The sequence below is a fragment of the Rhinolophus sinicus genome, chromosome 18 (assembly GCF_057876585.1).
Source record: "Rhinolophus sinicus isolate RSI-liver-muscle chromosome 18, RSI-T2T, whole genome shotgun sequence".
In the NCBI taxonomy this organism is placed as follows: domain Eukaryota; kingdom Metazoa; phylum Chordata; class Mammalia; order Chiroptera; family Rhinolophidae; genus Rhinolophus; species Rhinolophus sinicus.
Genome location: NC_142518.1, coordinates 67736092 through 67748721, shown reverse-complemented (window position 1 = coordinate 67748721; position 12630 = coordinate 67736092). Strand labels below are relative to the sequence as shown.

The following is a 12630-nucleotide window of genomic DNA, read 5'->3' as shown; positions in this document are numbered from 1 at the left end:
ATTTGGAAATGTTATACTTGTGATTTTGGAATAATAATATTCCAATAATAAATACGCATAGTATTCCAATAATTACAAATGCAAGCTATGCTGGGAAGCATGAAAGAATAATTTCCATGTAAGAAAGAGAGAATAATCTCTTTATACTAAAGAAAGGAAATGGTTAAACACAGTGGTATAGCAGTGGCCTCCAGTGGTAGAGCCATGGAGGAAGCTAAACCACTGGTGAGGCCAGGGCAAGGTATGGATTAAATCCCAGCACCCAGGAGCCCAATGGCTGACTAGGCAGTGAAGCCTCATCTGCAAGAGACAGTCACAACCCAGGGTAAGCATGGCATGACAGAACAAACTCAACAAATCAAGTGATTTGCACTGAGGGAATAGAAAAGGCTGAAAAAGGTCTTAAGATAATAGTTCCCCAGAGAAATACAGGAGTGATAAAGGAAGAAATTATATGGATTATAAAAGAATAGAAGACTTTTCAAGAAAGGTAGCTCATTTAACACAAATATCTACTTTCACTTCCTCCTGAAACCTCATTAAAACATTATCAAAGGTAAACAGACACATACAATTGGGTATTACTCAGTCATAAAAAAGGCAAGAACATGGATGGATCTTAAAAATATTACACTGACTCAGAAAACCAGACACAAAGGCATACAGGATGAATGACTCCATTTGTATGAAATTCTGGAGCAAGCAAAACTGATATATCATGACAGAAAGCAGATCAAGGTTTATGTGGAGCTGGGGGATGAAAAGAAGAATTGGGAAGCTTTTGGAGTGTGGCATGTGCTTCACATCTTGATAAAGTGGTGGTTACCCCTAAATCCCTAATTTCCACATGTAAGTAATTTGGGATCAAGTGAAATTGGGTGAGCCATCCAGAGTGCTGCAGCCTATTAATCAGAGAGAAGACTGGTGGATCTGATTATCACTAATGAATTATTTCTTTTAAGCTGTGTAATGAGTCAATAGGAATAGTGTTTCACTCAAAACACCTGGCAAAACACCAACCCAGCCTTTTATACAAGTAAAGCACGGACACGAAAGTATAAATATTCTGCATTACAACCACTCGTTTACCAACACAGTTGGCATTCTCACATGTTACTTTTCCTTGACTTCTTCATGTTTATATTTATACACCTAAACATATACATTCATTAATATTTACTTCTGAGTAATCTTACTGTAGTATAGTTTTTTACATATAGTAGCAAACACAACATAAAAGTTACCATCATAACCATCTTTATGTGTACAGTTTAGGTCTGTTAAGTATATTCACATTGTTGTGAAACATTTTGCAAATCTGAACCTCTATACATTAGACAGCAACTCTCCATTGCCCCTGTCCCTCCCCCGGTTCCTCGTAACCACCATTCTGTTGTCCGTTTCTGTGCATTTGACTACCTTAGATACTTCATGTAAGTGGAAACATACAGTATTTGTCTTATTGTGTCCACTTCATTTCATTTGGTATAATGTTCTTAAGGTTCATCCATATTGAATCATGTGACAGGATTTCCTTCGTTTTTAAGGCTGAATAGTATTCCACTGTGCGTATGTACCATCATTTGTTTATCCATCCATCCAGGGCTGGGCATTTTAGTTGATTCTACCACTTGTATATTATGAATAGTGCTGCTATGAACTCAGGTGTGTGTATATTCTTTGACACTCCACTTGCAATTCTTTTGGTTATATATCCAGAATTGGGATTGCTGGGTTATATGATATTTCTAGTTTTTTATATTTTTAGGAATCTCCGTAATGTTTTCCATAGAGGCTGCACTATTTTTCATTCCCACCAACAGTGCACTACATTTCCACCTTTTTCATATCCCCACCAACACTTATTTTCTGTTAGATTTTTTTTTTTATGCTAGCCATCCTAATGGGGTTAGGTGATAGGATGTTGTGATTTTTATTCGCATTTCTCTGTTGATTACTGATGTATTCTTTTATTCCCAATATGTGGAATTTTTTTTTTATGAAAGTGTGTTGAATCGTATCAGATGTTAATAGCTGACACTGAAAGCTTCTTCCATACACCCATCTGTTTTCTTTCTCATTTTCCAGGGGACTAGTAACAATGAATACAAATAACACGTATTCTTTCCTTACTAAAAACCAGACATTGTACTAAGCACCTGGCCTAGTAATAGCTGACTTACTTATAAAGATTACTAGGTCACAAGCATTTCTCCAGGTGCTTTCCATGTCATTCCATATATTAACTCGATTCTCTTAATTACCTCATGAGGTAGAGACTATTACTATCCTCTGATTAAGGGGGAAAAATTTATGTGGGTCACCATAAAGTCAAAGTTACTTGCCACGGACCATAGAATTTACCATTAGGAGTCAAATCTTGTCCAATATGACCTCATGTTCTATGCCCATAACCAATAATGTGTGACTCTGTTAGGGCTTAATTGAGCACTAGGATGGGAATCATGCAAAATCTGATGTACAGTCATGTTTAGAACCAAGACACCCTGAACTCCAGCCTTCCATCCAAGCGACCCATCTTTGCACGCTGTTCCCCTGTACTCTCTCTCCTTTCTCAGACTGTGTGGGAACTGTTTCTGTGGTGTTCAACTGGAAGGTGAAATAATAGAGACCCACGAGATGTATATCGTCAGGATGAATTCAGTACCTCAGAGGCTTTTTCCATTTGTGTTTTGTTCTCCTCCCAATGCTCACTCTCATCATTCAGACCCATACATCCATCCCTTTTCACTCTGTGTGTCAGGTACTCATGTCACTGCCTTTCTGTCCATCCTTGATTCTAAACACAATCACTTCTACTCCACTTTTGACAATATCAGACACTATCTGGTTGCACCATCCATCTGTGTTAAAGAGCCTGTAAAGTACAGCTTTATAACTATAGGTATATATTTAGGCAGAGAATAATTTGCATGACAAATTCTAAAAGTGAAATTTCTCAGTCAAAATGTAAGTATGACTTTTGATTGGCTAAGCATACTGTAGGAAATCAGGCTTCCATGCACTGTGTTAGTGGAGAATTATGTTGGTGTAAATATCATTAAATATTCTTAGCAGACTATCTCTTATATTTGAAACTATTCATGTGCTAAAGTGAACCTTTGTACACTGTTGGTAGGACTGTAAATTGATGCAGCCACTGTGGAAAACAGTACAGAGGTTCCTCAAAAAAATGAAGAATAGAATTACCATATGATCAGGAATTCCTCTTTTGAGTGTTTCGCCAAAGAATATGAAAACAGATGTACACAGATATAATTGGAAAGAGATATACACCCCTGTTTCGTTGCAGCATTTTTTACAATAGCCAGATATGGAATCAATGTAAGTGCCCATCAATAGATGATCGGATAAAGAAGATGTGGCACATATATATAATGGAATATTACTTGGCTATACAAAAAGAAATGAAATCCTACCATTTGCAACAACACAGATTGACCTAGGGGATGTTGTGCTAAGTGAAATAAGTCAGACAGAGAAATACAAACACCATATGATCTAACTTATGCGTGGATGGTATCTTATTTCTGTAGATGCTGAAAAGCTTCCAAATCTTTCTACATGGTGAATGACATATGTTGGCTGGAGTGTTTGTTGGGGGAAGAGGTGGACCACAACAGATTCTAGTTGTTAATACTGGGTGTGATATAACCAAGACACTTTATAAGCATACCTGTGGCTACACGCTGCAATAGAGTAGATGTAGAAGTCAGACCAAGGAAAATTAATAAAAGACAAAGAGGGGCATTAAATAATGAAAAAAGAATCAATCCACCAGGGAGATATAACTATAATAAATGTATATGCACCGAACAACAGAGTTTTGAAATACACAAAGTGAAAACTTCTGGTGCTGAAAAGAGAAATAGCCAAGTCCATAATTATAGTTGGGGTCTTCAACAGCTTCCCACTCAGCAAGTCATAGAATCACTTGAGGTAAACTCAGCAAGGATATAGGATCTCTGAATAACACAATAAACTATTAGGATCTACATAATAAGTAGAACACTCCACCCAAAAGCAGCAGAGTACAATTTTTCTTCAGGTGTCTATGTAAGATTCACCAAGATAGGTCATCTCCTGGGCCATCAAACAAACCTTCACAATTTCAATAGAATCAAAATCATGCAGAGCATGTTCTCTGACCATAATGGGGTCAAATTAGAAATTGATAACATACAATGTGATATATAGATGATGTATTACAGAATTGCATACTTGAAACCTTTGTAATTTTACTAACCATTGTCACCCCAATTAATTTTAGTAAAACAATTTTTTTAAAATTAAATATTGATAATAGAAAGAGAAAAGAAGAATCCCTAGAGACTTGGAAATGGTACTTGAAATGTCATTTCATTTTAGTTATTCAGACCCTTGTTACAGAAAAGCCAAGGTTAGAAAGAGTTGTCTTCTGAACCGAAAGGCATTCCAGACTGGACAAAGAGGAAGCTCACTCTGGATATTTCAAACAGAGTATTCTTGGGCGTAAGGCTGGAGGGAGGTTGAGGTTTTAGGAGGCTATTACCTCAGTCCCACCTGACATTAAAGCTTGTACTGCCCTGGCAGAAGAACAGCTTGGTGAGTATTGGTGGATTCGGTTTGGTGTCTGATTGGGTTTGAGAAGCATGAGAGAGTTTGCCTCCCAAGTATTGGTGTGGTTGTTAGAGAGGCCTGAGAGAGGCCAGATTCGCATGCCGTCCTGGTGTATGGCTGGTGTTCAGTCTAACCCATGGATGCATACACTTCTCTTCTTTTTAAATCCTGCTCCATTTTAAAAAAAGTTCAACACAGTTACCTCCTCTTCCTCTTCCTCTTCCTCCTCGTCTACTTCCTCCTCTGTCATCTCTCCCCTGACAGTACCATATGTTAGATAAGGTTCTCCTATCTGGATAGGCAGAGGAGTTTCCTTTCTGGAGTATGTGGCAATAGTGCCTTAGGGTAGGTTGGCACTTTGCTTGCCATACCATGGCATTGGTCTAAGATGTGGTACCTGGTAAGTGGGGCACTGATATGCTCTCAAACTTGTATTTTTGTTCCCCTTTTCAGAAGACAAAGATGTTGGTAACTCACGTCAAGGACAAAAGAAAAGTTGGAGTTGTTTCCGACGTCATTTTGGCAAGAGGAATCATCGCTATGAGCATGGTGGAAACAAGTGTCAGCATTCACAACTCCAGAAGGATAATGGAAAACAGGGGATTAAGGATGTCCAGCAGGTCCCCCAAGTAAAGCAGTAAGTGACCAGGCAGCCTCATTTGTATGCAGCTTCCCATGGGACTGCAACTTTTTAACTCTTCGTGGTCTTCTTTTTTCTTCTCACTGGAAAACTGAAGAATGCTAGAAGTGAAACAATGGTTGAGCAGTCCTAATTGTAGTCCTGGTGTCAGAGAGGTGAAGGTGTATACAAGACTTCTTAGCATTTATGGCCACCCTCCTTCTTTCCACTTCCTCCCATAGTACTCCGAATACCATCCGACACAACAGAAGAGTGGAATTGCGCATTGAAGGCCGTGTCCAGATTACTGTGCAGAAAGGTAGAAAACCTATTGAGGGAGAAGTGGGGCAGAACACAGAAGATGGAACCCTGGGGAGCTGGTTCAAAATCACAGTGAGTGTCCTGAAAAATATGTGGAACATGCTAGCAAGAAAGGTCAGCTAGACTTATGTTGGTCTCATATAAAGATGCTAGGTACTTTGTTGGGGACAGTTTGTAATCTTTCCTTTATATTACTAGGAGGTAACATTCTTGTTCCTTTAAGGGCACATTCAAAGAAGCAGTATAAAGGAGGCAAGGGGACTGTAGGGAAAATGGAAGAGATTGCCTAAAGGCAAATGTGGAACTACTGCCAAGGAAATGGAACGACTCCACACTAGATGTCTCAGTTTGGTTCAAGATGACTGTAGGAGATGGAGGGTTGGGTCTCTGGAGGATCTCCTGGAAATTGATAAAAGAAGTATCATATCTAACACCTCATGTTGATTAAATCAAGGAGAGTTGGAATAGAAAAAAAGGGATTTAAGAACTCCATATTTGGCACAAACATAAGAAATTATGTCTGCAGTCCCCTTTTTAGAAGTCCTTTTGATTTTGGTACAAGGTGGGAAAAGAACCCTGTGTTGGGCCTGCTCTCTAGCCTTCTTTGCATGTTGTTCCTCCTTTCTCCCTTCCTTTCTTTTCACCCTTAGGTTCCTGATGGGATGAAGTATGACAAAATATGGCTAATGAATTCAATCCAGAGCCATTGCAGTGTCCCTTTCACTCCAGTGGATGTAAGAGAGGACGGTGAAGCCACATTGGGGCACACAGGGAAGGGGGAGAGACCTGGCTCAGCAGGGGCCATTGGCTTATGTCACTCTTGTTGCTTCAATCTCTGTAGTTCCACTATGCAAACAACTGGGCGCGGTTCTTTGTCCAGGGCGCTAGCGCCGCCTCTGCATTGAAAGATGTCAGCTACAAGATTTGTGATGAGGAGAACCAAGAGGTGTGTGTGGAGGGCATTACCTGTACATAGTCCAGGGGCAGAAGGATAGGTCAGGGGCTGGTCGTCTTCTTTGGAACTGGAGTTCCTAGTGCTTACCCCACCGCTCCTTCCTGCAGATACCTATCTTTGTCAGTACTTCTGCTGTACCCTACTCTGTGTGGGATAAGTTAGAGCCAAAGGAAATGGAGCAGCTAAAGGTAACGCAGACTCAAGGCATGTTGTGTGCACACACCCAGACCCATCTCTTCTTCCTCCGATTCCCAATTTTCCTATCACCACCATAGCCTCAGCACTTTCCATCTTCCTCTGCAGCTGACCATGAACAAACGATATGATCCCTCCCAGAAAGCTCTTGACCTCCAGATGTTCCGCTTTGACCCAGGTATGGCTGACATTAATAATTTTAGGGCAGGTGACAGGACAGTAAGGTCAGCCTGGAAAGGAGACTTATGGATGGTAGCATGTTAAGGGGTTGGTGGTGGTCGTGGACCCTTTCAGCCTTCTGATTCCTTCTTCTCGTCTTCCTGAAGACTTGGTGGGCCTTGATATCGATATAATCCTGAATCGAAGAAACTGCATGGCTGCCACCCTGCAGATCATCAAAGAGAATTTCCCTGAGGTGAGGCCTTAGACCCAGTGCTGGTGTTCCAGTAGAGGGCAGAACTCATCGTCAGGGGGCAGATTTGTCCCTGAGGCCCAAGATAGTAACCGTCACTCTGACTTTTTCCCCCCAAAAGCTGTTGTCCTTGAACTTGCGCAACAACAAACTGTACCAGCTGGATGGCCTGTCTGACCTTATGCAGATGGCCCCCACAGTCAAGATCCTGAACCTCTCCAAAAATCAGGTGAGAAACGGGAGCCAGATCAAAGTTGGGTTAAAGGGGAGGGGGTGCTCATCAGAGTGATGACAGGAGGTAGTGGAAACCACCTGTGGGGGAGGGAAGGGGTTATGGGTGCAGAGGTCTGGATTTCTTTCTTTCCCTGGAACTCCCTTTCCGGTTTTTTCTCATATTTCTCAGTTGAAGTCCATATGTGAGGTGAACAAGATGAAAGGGCTGAAACTCGAAGAGTTGTGGCTGAAAGGGAACCCCTTGTGCAACACTTTCCCAGACCAGTCCACCTACACAAGGTTGGTGGTAACCACTGTCACCCTTCCTGGGGATGCTTGCCCCCTGAGAGATCAGAGTATCCCTAACAGTGTCCATCTAAAGAAGGTGGCAGCCCTGGTCCTCTGGGAGGACCTTTTCTTTTCTGTATCTCTCACCTCACCTGAGGTCTTTTCTTCCTCTAATCTGCTCACCAGTTTTCTTGGTCTGGTATCAGGTTCCTCACTCTGCTTCTAGTGTTCTCTAACATGCCCACCCAAGAGTGTGCTCCAGGAAGCAAGACATCCCTACCTCACCAGGACCAGGTAGGTCCAGCCGTGGGCCAGATGCTGGTGCCCTGCACTGAGAAGGCTCCTCCAGCCCAGGGCCTCGTGCTGAGACAGGACTTTCTGCTTCTGAGTTGATACAGAGTTTCCCTATCTTCTTTAGTTTGGAACCCTCTTTCCCATGTTCCAAAAGGGTCTCTTCTCCAATCACAGACTGACATGGGTAATCCCTGCTCCATGCTGAGGGCTGAGGCTCCAGGTGGCTGGCAACATGACATCTGTTCCTTTGGACCAATGCCAGGAGCTGGACCCTCTTTGGCAGAAATCAGGTTTCCTTGAGTCAAGGGTCCAGAACCACCTCCCAAGGCAAGAAGGCAGAGGGCAGAGGGTGTTGAGGAGACAGAAGGACAGACCTGTCAGGGGCACTGCCTCTCTCTCCCTCTACACATCACATTTTCCTGCCTGGTCTTTCAGAGAAGCCCAGGGAAGCCTGACACAGGTATGATTCCTCAGATGAGGAACCAACTAAGATGTGCACAGGTGCACAGGGGCCATGAGGAGAGAAGGCAGTGATCATAGTCGGAGGCCACAGACACTACCCCAGGCTGAGTTGGGGCCTGACCTTTTACTCCTTTTGGGGAAGGTCTCCTGTCCCCTGGCTGCTCTATTTCCCAGGTCAGACTGACCTCCAACCAGTGACAAAGGCTCAACCAGCACCCAACGGGCACCCAGCCCAACAGGTGCATGTTTTCCCTTCCTACCTGAGGTCCCAGGGTCAGCCAAGGGCAGGTGAAGGAAAGTGCTACAGCAGGGGAGCCATGTCCCCTTCTGTTTTCTTCCCTGACCCGCACCTCCATGGCAGAGCTTCTTTCCCTTCCCTTTGCTTTGCTTTCTCTTTCTCCCTTGTCTCTACTCCCCTACGTCTCCCCCATCATTCCCCTCCTCTCTTCACTCCCTTTTTGTCTTCATCCCCCTCTCTTTCCTTCCCTTCTTCCTGCACATTGCCTCAGTCACCTCCCTGCCCCGGCATCCCAGCCCATCCCTTGCGTGTGTCCTGGCCCTGGCAGAATGCTGGACCCCCAGTGAGGTAGCTGAGCCCTGGGCTCCCACCCCATTCCCTCTTCTGTCTGGAGCCTTCAGTGGGGACCTGGAGGAAGGAAGGGAGGCAGAAGGGGGAAGAAGCCCTGAATCCTGGGATCCAAATGGTGTTTTGTGTGGCACTGGAGAAGGGAGTCAGGGCAGTTTAGGTCGGAGCTACCCAGGGGACAGGAGGGGGAGGGAGGGAAGAAGAGAAGGAGGGAGGGAGGGAGAGAGAGAGAGAGAATGGATATGAATGTGAAGCTGTGGAGAGAGATGAGACTGCATGCTTCAGACATCCCATATGACAGGTGCTCAGTGCTCAGCAGGGGAGTGGACCCAGGACCCTAGAAATCAGAGGCTTAGGGGGGCAAAGGGGCTGCTGGGTGGGCAGAACACACTGGTATCTGTTTATGTCATCAGTGTTTTAGCTAAACGGAAGCATTACCACACGAACTATCAACCACTCCTTTCTATTTTTGGTTTTGGACAGTGCCATCAAGAACTGTTTCCCCAAGTTGTTACGCCTGGTAAGTGCCTACATTCATCATTGTCTCTTACTAGGATTGACGACCTCCACACCTGCCCTCAAGCAATTTGGGTCTTGCTTAGATTATGTGTTTGCAGCAGACCCTTATCCATTTTAAGGGACATGAACCCCTAAAAATGACATGAATATGCTCTCTGGAAAATGTACACACACACACACACACACACACACACACACACACACACACACACACACACACAAACACACACACACACCCCGAATATAACAGTAGAGACTTCCAGGACATCATGATGCAGACACCCATTGCAATCACGTCCATGGAATATCCAGGGTCCTTTCGCACCTGACCTCTGACCCTCACCCTGTCCTGGGCCCATCATTTTCCTGATCATCCGGGACCACCTCCCTGGTCTCCACTGCTGACTTCCTCTTCTTTTCTCCAGGATGGCCAGGTGTTACCATCACCAATTATCAATGGCATTGACAGACCCTACTTAATAAAGCCTTGCAAGGTAAGAAAGAAGGATCAAAGTACATTTGGGGTGTTGCAAGGGACACTTTGTCGGCAACATAGTCTCAAGTGTCTTTTGATTGCAGGAAAGCTATAAAATATCTGAGATACTGAAGAGTCTAGTCCTGCAATTCCTGAAGAAGTAGGTGCCCTTGGGACCACCAGGATTGGGAGGGCAGGACAGACCAGGCCATCCAAGCACAGATCTGTTTCTAAGGACTTTGAAGTATCATTTACTGACCAGACGACATAGTTTGTCTCCTTTGTTTCCCCACAGGTATTACTTGACTTATGACTATGGAGACCGGCGCCGTCTCTTCCGTGTTTATCATGATGAGGCCTGCTTCTCCCTGACCATTCCCTTCAACCCTGTAGACCCTGCCCCGTGAGTATCACAGCTCAGGCCCTGCTCTTGGGCCATCTGGCTCCCCAGTATACACCAGTCAGCTTCTGGAAACACCCACACTGGCCAGACCACCACCTCCTGTTCCTCTTTTCTCCTAGAAGCAGCTTGTTTGAGTACTTCAAGGATAACAGGAATATGAAGAACCTCAAGGACCCCTGTGCGTGTGTGATGGGTTAGATTGGGCAGGGAAAGGGGGCATGAAGGGGTCAGTCATAGAGCCGAGGGTGTGGCAACCATGACTTTCACTGTCCTCCCCACAGACCTGCGGGTTCAGCTGCTGAAGCATACAAAACGTGACATTGTGTGCTCCCTCTGTGTGTTGCCCAAAACTCAGCATGACTTCAGCTCCTTTGTAGTGGACTTTTGGTTCCAGACGGTGAGCACCTATTTCCTCTCTGGGGCAGGCCCAGAAAGCTGTAGGTGGGTAGGAGGCGTAGGTGGTGACTGAGCACCTGGGCCCTTCCCTTTCAGGAAAAGATGCTCTTCTTCTCTGTCAACGGGGAGTTCAAGGAAGGTGAGTGTGTGTAGACTCCCCTCCCCAGATGTCCCACTGCTGCCTCCGCCCGGCTGGGCTCCCTCTCTGAACTCTCCCAAATCCCTTATCCCTGCCCTTTCCTTCCTGTTCCCTCTGTGTTCTCCCGAATCCCTTCTGCCCCCAAACCATCCTGGTGAGACCTGCATCCATGCCCACACAGCTTGGGCGTTATGGGCACACACTGTGGCCTTTGATGGCTGTCGTCCTAGATGCTTACTCTGAGAACTTGGGCCCATTACCTAACCTCTCATGTTCCTCATTTGCAAAATGGGTCTAATAATACCCACTTCTTGGGTAGCTGCAAAAAATGAAACCTATGAACTTGTGAAGGGGTTGTCCCAGGGCCCAGCACGTGGTAACATCCCTGTCAGTGAGAGCAGATGGCCCCTGTTGTTGCCCTCCCCATCCCCCACACCATGATTTCCAGTGAACAGTTGTTCCCTTTGGCATGAGTGTCAAGCCAGACCCTGACAGGGGAAGGCAGTGTGAGCGTGTGAAGCATGTGTGACTCTAAGGGGCTGTTGTTTGTCTTTTGTGGAAGTTGAAGGAAAGTCTCAAGGTTCTGTGCGTGCTTTCACCCGGACCTTCATCGTTATCCCTGCCAGCAGTTCCGGGTGAGTCCTGCACTGTGGGTGGGAACACCCAGCCCAGCCTGGGCCCAGGGGTGTGGGAACGTGTATGTGCTTGGGGTTTTCTCAACTTTGTGGAAGCCAACAGGTAGATCCAAGCAGCAGTCCAGCACAGGGGTTAAGAGCGTGGGCTCTGGGGTTAGAGCACTGGGTTCTATTGCTGAGCCCTCACTCAGTAGGTTGTGACCTTGATCAAGTCACGTGACCTTTCTGTGACACAATGTGTTCCTCTAAAATAGGATTAGACTGCCCTGTCCTGTAGGCTGTTTTACAGAGTAAGTGCTTTGGGGTTAAACCTACAAATCTAGTGAAGCTGGTAGAGAATCTCTCCAAGAGTGGGCTCTGTGGGAGGGGCAGAGCTAGCAGCCAAGGAATCTGAGGGGCAGGCACAGTTGGGGTATGGAAGGAATCTGCTTCCTGAGTGGCAATGGGAGCAGGATCATTGTTTGGGGCATGGGGTTGTTTATTCGTCAGTTGTCTAATGGCCCATTTTTCCTCCAGTATATTCATCGTGAATGATGAGCTGTTTGTGAGGGACACTATCCCTAAAAAGACCCAGAGCACCTTCGCCATCCCAGTGCATATGCCCGTCTACAGGTCCCTGCTCACCCTCTCACAGGAGCAGAGGGATATGGTGCTGGCTTTCTCCACCCAGTCTGGGATGAAACTCTTGTGGTCTCAGAAGTAAGTGTTGTGGGTGTATGAATATAGAAAGGAGCTTGGTAGCGTGGGCCTGACTAATGGAAACACATAGGCAATTTGGAAAAGTAATTATTTGGATATTTTGCTTCTAAAAATAAAGTAGGCCCGTGAAAAAGGCATCCTAATTTTATGATGATATATGTAAAGATTTTTAAAAACAGTACAATGCTCAGATGACATAATTTGCATATGGAAAGTCCTAAGGAATCCACTAAGAATCTATCAGAATAGATAAAAAAATGTTTACTAAAGTTTCAGGATCACAAGACCAATGTACAAAAATCGTTTGTTTTTCTATGTACTTACAATGAACAATCCTAAAATGAAATTTTAAAAATGATTCCATTTATAGTAGAATAAGAAAGAATAAATACATAGGAA

The 12630-nt window shown here is 44.8% G+C and overlaps 1 protein-coding gene across 1 annotated transcript; it reads left to right on the top strand.

Annotated features, from left to right (window-relative positions):
• Positions 1-204: 204 nt before the first annotated feature.
• On the top strand, positions 205-12235 carry LOC141569581 (nuclear RNA export factor 2-like). The gene is made up of 19 exons (XM_074323303.2): positions 205-241; positions 5074-5257; positions 5482-5632; positions 6211-6294; positions 6402-6506; positions 6623-6703; positions 6819-6888; positions 7037-7125; positions 7244-7351; positions 7526-7635; positions 9449-9485; positions 9910-9978; positions 10064-10119; positions 10255-10362; positions 10482-10540; positions 10644-10759; positions 10855-10897; positions 11460-11532; positions 12049-12235. Exons 1-19 carry the CDS (start codon positions 205-207, stop codon positions 12233-12235), a joined length of 1767 nt encoding a protein of 588 aa, XP_074179404.2.
• The last annotated feature ends 395 nt before the right edge of the window (positions 12236-12630 follow it).